General features: G+C 32.3%; 1 protein-coding gene across 2 annotated transcripts; it reads left to right on the top strand.

Moving 5' to 3' along the window:
• The first annotated feature begins 387 nt into the window (after window positions 1-387).
• On the top strand, window positions 388-8,608 carry LOC127075529 (E3 ubiquitin-protein ligase RGLG4). 2 transcript variants are annotated; one of them, XM_051016988.1, is made up of 11 exons: window positions 393-670; window positions 868-952; window positions 1,254-1,394; window positions 1,501-1,614; window positions 3,203-3,300; window positions 3,388-3,467; window positions 3,686-3,791; window positions 3,895-4,022; window positions 4,146-4,275; window positions 7,809-7,865; window positions 8,227-8,608. In XM_051016988.1, the coding sequence occupies exons 1-11, from the start codon at window positions 467-469 to the stop codon at window positions 8,311-8,313; spliced, it is 1,230 nt and encodes a 409-aa protein (XP_050872945.1). In that variant the 5' UTR covers window positions 393-466; the 3' UTR covers window positions 8,314-8,608. The 2 variants fall into 2 exon arrangements, with proteins under 2 accessions (XP_050872946.1, XP_050872945.1); XM_051016989.1 differs by lacking the exon at window positions 8,227-8,608 and having other exon boundaries at window positions 388-670; window positions 4,157-4,275; window positions 7,809-7,867.
• Window positions 8,609-8,920: the final 312 nt, after the last annotated feature.

Below are 8,920 nucleotides of genomic sequence, written 5' to 3'. Positions count from 1 at the left end.
AAAACTGGGTTATCTCGGTAAAAAAATCCATAAGTTCAATGCTTTTCAGGTACACTTTTTGCACAACTTTCAAAAGTGTACTTTGGACAATGCATTTGAAACAAAATCTCAATCTTTTCAATTTGCTTTTAAGTATAAGTTACATTTACTTATATATTCAAATACAATAGTATATTTTATATTTAATAAAGTAAACATATCATTAGAATTATTAATTTGGTTGAAAAAAAATAAATTTTGGAAATATATTGTTCCTATTTCTATGAGGTGGCATATTTGTAAGGAATGACATATTTGAATATTCCATAGTGTATAATTTTCTTATATTATATTATAGATAGATTGTGATCTTTTTGTCTCTTAAAAAAACAATAATTTGTTAGTAAAATGGCAATATAAAAGTAACATTTGTGAAATTCTAAAATTAGCCATTTATCCCGCTAAGGCATTTTTCTTTGAAGATACTATGGGTAACTCGCAGGCGAAAAAGCGTGAAGCTCAACTTTCCGGACAAGTTGATTCGAGAATCACGTCCACCACCACAAGCAAATCCTTCTCCAAGCCACCGCAGTTACCATCGGAACTACCGCAATCTCGTCATGGCTTAGGGAACCTCTCTACCAAGAAGAAATATGCTCTGATTCCGGATAACTTCACCTCTCTTCAACAGGTTCCGTTCCTTTCTTCCATTTTTGTTGTTTTATGGAATTGAAACGTTGATTGAACTCGATTCTAATTAGGGTTTACTGTTCAAAAAAATCTTATAATTTTTTTCTGACTGAACCAAATCAATAAATGACCGATTAGTTTGAGATTTTAAAAATAATTAACATTTAATCATAAATTTTTTCTTTTCTACTAATACAGGTTACAAGTGCCTTGAGAAACGAAGGTTTAGAATCCTCAAATCTCATCCTTGGAATCGATTTTACAAAAAGCAATGAATGGACTGGTAAGTAGTATATTAACAACCAATATAGCACCAATACCACTGAAAAAAGATGTGTCCTTATCAGTGTCTGCACCGACACTTATGACACTTATGATTACCTTTAATTTATTCATTTTTTCAAATTATCACGGTGTGTGAGTGTCGGGGTCGAGTTCAAGGTGTCAGTGCTTCATACATTGCTATGGATATTATATAAATTGAAGCCATAATTGAGAGCTAAAATGAAAATTATTTCTTGTTTGAAATTAAATTTTTTAATATGTTTAAGAAGCCAATGCATGCTTGTTGTTGTTATTTCAAGGCAGAATCTCGTTTAATAATAGAAGTCTACATGCTATTGGAGATACACCTAATCCTTATGAGAAAGCAATTTCTGTTATTGGAAAGACGTTGGCTCCTTTTGATGAGGACAACTTGATTCCTTGTTTTGGATTTGGCGATGGTAAGGCGTAATGATCCCTTAAAGCATTAACATGCATGAAAGAAACTAAGAAAGCCATTGTTTTTCTCAGCATTTTTACATCTGGTTAATATCTGTTACCGTACAGCTACAACTCACGATCAAGAAGTGTTTAGCTTTCATTCTGATAATTCAGCTTGCCATGGATTTGAGGAAGTTTTGGCTTGCTATCAAAAAATTGTTCCAAACTTGAGTCTTTCAGGTAACTATGATCTTAGCGTATAATGTTATTCTTTTTTGCTATCACATAGCTCTTCATGCTGCATTTGCTAGTTATAGATTTAATGTGTTCATTGTTTTAGATCATATACTCCATATATATTTATATCAACAAAATTATAGAGAACACAAAACACATAAATTAATAAAGAAAAATTATAGAGAATGCAAACAGTATGCAAATGTCCGAATTCAATCCAACACCCTATACACGTATAAGTGAAGTCTTAAGATTGAGTATATGGACAGAAAAATTGGTGTTTGAAGATCTATGCCTTTAGTTTCTCTTCTTCACTTAGGCTTTACTCAGACTAGTCAGTGTCAAATATAACTTCGGATTTTGAGAGTATAGTCAATGTAGTCAAGCACGAGATCTTAAGTAGGATAGATCGGCCTGTGAAAGATCGTAAAACTCAGATCGTTAGCACGACACGTGAGATCCTACCAAAGGGGAAAATGGTAATTTCATACCCACATACACATAAACCTGAAAATTATAATTCAGGTCCAAGAAAAGGCCCAAGACGTTTTTATCCTTATGATTTTATTAATAATTTACATTTTTATCCTTATGATTTTATATAAGTCATATGATATTCAAAAAATGAAAAATTTACAAGTATTTTGTTTGGTAATAACATATGCATAAATAATTAAACACAAAATTTATATTTTTTTTTAGTGATTAAAAAAGTTATAACTCACTACATAATGTTTAAAAAAAATTGAGTATACTTGATTCATAATATAATTCTCCGACACAAATTAAACTATGTGTTGATAACAATTTTTAAATCGTGATGAACCATCTAAAAAAATACATAAAATCACTTATTACTATATTACTATATATATATATATATATATATATATATATATATATATATATATATATATATATATTAGGATAACAAAATTAGAAGGAAAGAAATGAATCTTAAATATAAAAATACAAAAAAAATGAAGTGATTATAATTTATATTAATAACAAAAATACGAAAAATAATTTGGAGGTGGAGAACATTTAAAATAAATTTATGGAAGCAACAAAGAAAAACGGCACAGAAGAGAAGTAGTAAACGAAAGAAAATGAATAACATTGAAATACTAAAATAAAACTAAGGATATTTTAGTCAATGTAATAATATTTTAAATATCAAAGTTCATAACCCCTCCCCTCCAAATCCCGCGATTCGCGGACGCAAAAAGTGTGTTTTGGAGGGATTTTGCTCCCCCTCCTCTCCCTTCATAAATTTTGAACCAAACACATTTAATTAGAAATATTCCCTCCCTTCCCCTCCATTTATCCCGAACTAAACACACCCTTAGGCATCCTTGGCCCGTAAGATCATACGATCTTACGATCCAGCCCTCGATCTTGACTAGATTGAGTATAGTAAAAAAAGCATTGGTGATTCCCAGTTTCATATAACAAGACATGGAATAAAAATTGCATTCCAAAATTATGCTCATTTTATGGAATAAGTCTTAGAATGGAATCGCCATTAGTTTCCTGTAGCAAACATTTGTAAACATTAAGAGTCATGGCTAAATAAATATTTTCCATTTAGGACCAACATCATATGCTCCAGTGATTGAGGCTGCAATAGACATGGTTGAGAAAACTCATGGCCAATTCCACGTCTTAGTTATTGTTGCAGATGGCCAGGTATATACCGTTAAGTTGTATATTCGGGCTTATTTATTTTCCCACTTTCCCATAGTTGCATGATTTTGTTTGATTTGAACATCGAAGGTTACGAGATATGAAAACAATCATGATGGAAAATTAAGTCCTCAAGAAGAGAGAACAATAAAAGCAATTGTTGATGCAAGGTAAATATGGAAAATTGATAATTGTAAGCAACCTTAAATGCTCATCAAGATAATTTACAATAAAATGAATACCCTCTAGAAAAAAATGAATTATCAACAAAAACGGAATTTAGCCTCAGCTGTAACCATAACAGAGTTATCATTAACTATTAAAAGAAAACTACATGCCAGTTGCGTAATCAAACATTAATTTTCTGTTTTATACATTCTGCTTCCAGTTCATACCCTCTCTCTATTGTTCTGATTGGAGTTGGTGACGGACCTTGGGGAGATATGAAAAAGTTTGATGACAAGTTACCTGCACGTGATTTTGACAATTTTCAGGTTACACCAAATTAGCAATAGTAGAGTGACAATAGTTACTTAGTTACATTACATTGTTTGCAATCACTTTGTTATATTAAAGAATCTTTCTTGTTTAATGTAGTTTGTTAACTTCAATGACATCATGTCTAAGAAAATAAGCTCGTCTGCGAAAGAAGCTGCTTTTGCTCTGGCTGCTCTTATGGAGATACCTTTCCAATATAAAGCAACTCTTGAGCTTGGATTACTTGGGTGAGTTTTAATATACTCACTAGATTTTCATTAGGTGATTTTCTTTCAGCTTATTTAAAATTTTCTGTTTGATGATTAATTATTTGGTTTTTGTTTTCTCTTATCTATGCTTTATGGACATAGTTGTGCTTCAGGAAGGGCAAAGAAAATGGTTCCAAGACCTCCTCCAGCACCTTATTCTCGATCTATGCCACCGGATTATTTTATGAGAAACATGCCAGAATCATCTATGGATGATGAGCGAAACCAAATGGTACATGTGATTGCTACTTAGAGCGTTTTATTATATTTTCTACTCTATTTCCCAGTAAGTTAATTTGGGTACAAGAAAGCAAGTAATGATGAACAATACTAAACACAACACTTTTATTAAATTGTTCTCTAGAAGAAGGTCAACACATTTTCTAAAAAGTGATCTTTATATGAAGCAAGTAAATTTATCTGTTAGAAAATAGACCTATCCAATCAGCAACCAACAACCAAGACTTATTCCCCTCGACGCAGTAGGTTACATGAATTAAGTCATACTATTTTATTATAGATATATCTCTAGCAAAACTATTGATGTGGGCTATGAAAAGAATAAGTGATATAATCATAAAAAGAAATGGAGAATGATAAAGGATGATAGAGAATATTATGGAACTTTCAAGAAAAAGATAATATTATAAAAGTTTTAAGAAATACGGCTAAATAAAGACTTCGTAACTAAGAAAACAATCATATCTCTAGATTTCTTTAGCTATACGAACTAGAGTATTACTATCTCCGTTCCTTTATATAAGAGACAATTCACTTTTTGAATTCATTGAATAGTCAATGTATCTAGTATATAAACCGACCAAATACATTGGTTTTTCAATGAATCTAAAAAATGAATTGTCTCTTATTTAAAGGAACGAAGGTAGTATTATTTATTAGTTTTTTTTAATCAGTTACTTGCATTATGTCTGAATTACTTTCTATTTTGTAAAGTCCTACAAAATATAGTATAAGTAGGATTGATCACCAAGTGTTTTGGAAATCAAACAATCAAGCAATAACTAGTTTCCTTGAGCAAATATGAGAGTTTTCTCTTTCTTTGTCTTTCCTTCTATCCTGAGCCAAATTTGGCATCAGAATATAATGTTTTACTCTTACTGTTGAGGAATAAGTGTGAGTTGTGTTGAGAAACAAGTGTCAGTTCTAAGTCCCACATTGCTTAGAAAAGTAGAGGTTGAACACTTTATAAGTAAGAGGACCCATACATTTATCACCTTAAGGTTTTGGGTGAATATGTGGTGTCTCTCACTTACTTGAGTGTGTCTTTGACTTTTAAGTGAGTGTTTGACCCAATGTAAATGACATGGTGGTCAGGCGGCGTGTTCCGTTGAAGTGCCCATGACGAGATAAGGGTGTCTCTCAACGGCGACACAAGCATGTGGATGAAAGAACAAGGAGTGAGGAACAAAAGTAATGGAGTTGCCTTTCTAAAACCTTTGGATAGCAAAAAGTTCATAGAAACACCATTGTCCAAAAAGGCCACCTAGAAGACACAATAGATATTTACATGAAATTGAGATGGAAGAAATGAGAGACTGCCAATGCCCAACAAGTCCTATTGGAAGAACAACCATGACTCCAATAGTGACTCTTCAACAACTAGAAGTTGTCGGAAAGCTACAACCGGATGAGTCTGGATTTGGCATCAAACTGTTTGTGTACAAGGAGATACTGCAGGAGAAAAAAACAAAGATTATTAGAGTCAAGCTAAAGAAACCTGCTTCAATTTGGTGGGAAAATCTTAAAAGGAAATGTGGGTGTGAAGGGAAAAGTAAGATCAAGACATGAGACTAAACCCTAAACAACTAACCCGTAAGTTCTTATCTCTTCATTAGTATCAAAATAATTTTATTCAATTGCTGAATCCTCATCAAAAGACTTTTGTCAGGAGAAGAATATATTAGATGATTTGAGAAGTTAATGATGAAATGCGATACGATATCCTAGAAAAAGGAGAGCAAACAGTAGCTTGATACCTTGGAGATTTGAACATTGAAATTGCTAATTCAGTCCAACTCCAACAATATTGATTATTAGATGATGTTATCTGTAGCGATTTGGGCTCTGAAACAATTACCCAAAAAGTCTTCATACCAACCTTTTTCCTCCAATAGAATCCATGCCAATCTAACAAACTAGTTCTTCATATAAACCCCGACATAACACATTCAAAGAGAGCAAAACCAAGACAACCAAATGATTCAAGTGTTAAGGGTTTGGACATACAACTTCAGACTGTCCAAATATTAAAATAATCACCGTCATTAAGGGGACATTCATGCAGAGTTTGAAGAGGAGATTGGCGTGCGATTATATGATGAAGAATATAATCATGCTGATTATGGTGAATCCATGGCAGTTCGAAGAAGTTTTCACACAGTCAAAGCCTAAGAAGATCCATGGCTAGGACACAATCTGTCACACACTTGCTAAACCTCACAAGACAAGATTTATGATATCATCATTGATAGTGAAAACACTGAAAATGTTGTGTCAAACTATATGGTGGAAAAAAAATTAAAGTTGGCAACAAAAGGGAGCATGTAATTCATACAATTTACAATGGTTTAACAAGGATAATGATGTAAAAGTATCTTAAGTTGGTTGTATATTTTTCTATTGGTAAAAAGTACAGAAGACAAGGTATGGTGTGATGCTATTCTTATGAAGTTTGCCACATTCTTTTTAGGAGACCTTGGCAATATATGATGGACATGCCAACATTTACACTTCTGTTAAGGGATGAAGTTAAAATCAAGTTAGAACCCGTACCATCTAATGAATTCAATGAACAAACTGAGTTCCAGACACTAGTATCTTTAGTCGTGATGGAACCATCAAGGTGACAAAGTTGTATTTGCCACTTCTAATTCCTAAGACACCTTGTGGAGATGTTAGTATGTATTTTGTCCTTGGACTACCTCATACTCAGTTGCAGAAGGGTTCCAAAATGGTAGTTAGTTTATATGTTTTCAGAAATGACTCATTTCATCTGATGTCAAATATTATTGAAGATGTCTCAATCACAGAAGCATAAAATCTTGATTCGAGCACGAGATGAGGGCCTAGGGGAGAATCTCTCATCGAGGGTTTTCCCTTCACAACAGAGAATACTATATTTACAATTACAATATTCAAATATGTTCCACAATAGAGAATACTATATTCACAATTACAATAGAGAATAGTATATTCACAATTACAATCTTCAAATATCTTCTGGGTATTCTCTTATTTATACACATACACTTTATAACAATCTTAACTAACCAACTTCTGTAACAAATCTTTACTACTTTAATACAATATATACTTCAATAATCCTAACAGAAACAATACTAAATTAAGAATTAAATACTAGGAAAACAAAAACATCTTTAGATTTTTCTAGCCATATGACCTAGAGCATTCTTATATACTAGATATTTCTTGTAATCAATTACATGCATTGATGTCTTCATAACTTTTTATTTGTTAAGCCCTACAATTAGTATAAATAGGGCTCATCACCATGTGTTTTGGCAATCAAGCATGTTTTCCTGTTGAAAATTAGAGAGTCTCTCTTTTCCTTCTGCCCCTTCCGTTCCTGAGTCAAATAAAAAAAAGTGATCCAAAACAATAATAAATGCTGATTTTGTGGGATATCTATGATAATGCCAACAATAATAACTTTCAATAATTAGAAAACTGACCAGTCCTTTGTGATGAATTATTTAATGTTTTAATATCTCATGATTCATGCAGATATGTGCTATATGTTTGACCAATAGAAAGGATTTGGCCTTTGGATGTGGTCACATGGTAAGCCTCATTAAACTATTGGCCTCTTTTCTCTTCTTTTGTAAGACAATCAGTTTCATGATATTTACATGCATAGAAGAGTTTATTTAAACATATTTTATGATACAGTTGATGATTATGTTTAATAAAACTGTGATTTGAAAAAGTCATAATTAATTAAAGTGCCATCGGTGATAATTTTACGATTGTTTCTTGAACTTTATCTTTGAGCCTTTAAGTCAAACTTTTATCAGTGAGCTGACATCTCATAGTTCAATAAATATTAGTGTTTTGATACATTAATATATACTACATATATGCTGATCAGCAATTGTTGTAATAATAGCTAATGAATAAACTCTTTTAAATATTTGGTATGCAGACTTGCAGAGATTGTGGGTCAAGATTAAGCAATTGTCCGATATGCCGGCAGAGGATCACCGATCGCTTAAGGGTGTTTTCTGGATGATTGCAGAATGAAAAAGCATGCACATTAGTTAACTGTATCATATTTATGCGTGATAATGGCTTTAAAGAGTGGTGAAGAAAGGTCATGCCGCCCTGCTCTTGCATAATATCATAGCTTGGATTTGTTGGAATGGTTTAAGAATGTAGAAACATAGCAAGAATTGGAAGAAATCATATCAGTAGATACCTATAAAATATTGTACATACTCCTTTATTTGCTTCTTCGGTTCAAATTTCACTTGTACTTCAAAGATTCTACCTGTTTTCAATTGAAATCTGAAAGGTGTGTTCCCTAAGTTAATCCAACGTACTAAAAAGAAATACTTGCATAAATGTAGTGATCCACAACCACATGATGAGCTTGTCAACCACAAATTTGCTGCTTAGGGGTATAATTGGTACTATGGAACTTGTTTGGATCAAATCCATCCAACACGTCTAGCCCACAATCTTTGTATTTCAAATTTGCATGATTTTAGAAAATATTCCCTTAATAAAATACATTTATTAAGTCAAATGCCATGAAATTGGCTCTTGGATTTTATTTTCTAACAACCTTATCGAAAACGATTCCCTATGGTTCCATCAGCTTAAGGGAGGCAATTAAA

Source organism: Lathyrus oleraceus, chromosome 4 (genome assembly GCF_024323335.1).
Source record: "Lathyrus oleraceus cultivar Zhongwan6 chromosome 4, CAAS_Psat_ZW6_1.0, whole genome shotgun sequence".
NCBI lineage: Eukaryota > Viridiplantae > Streptophyta > Magnoliopsida > Fabales > Fabaceae > Lathyrus > Lathyrus oleraceus.
The sequence above is the reverse complement of the archived record's forward strand: the minus strand, read 5'-3'. Positions and strand labels throughout refer to the sequence as shown.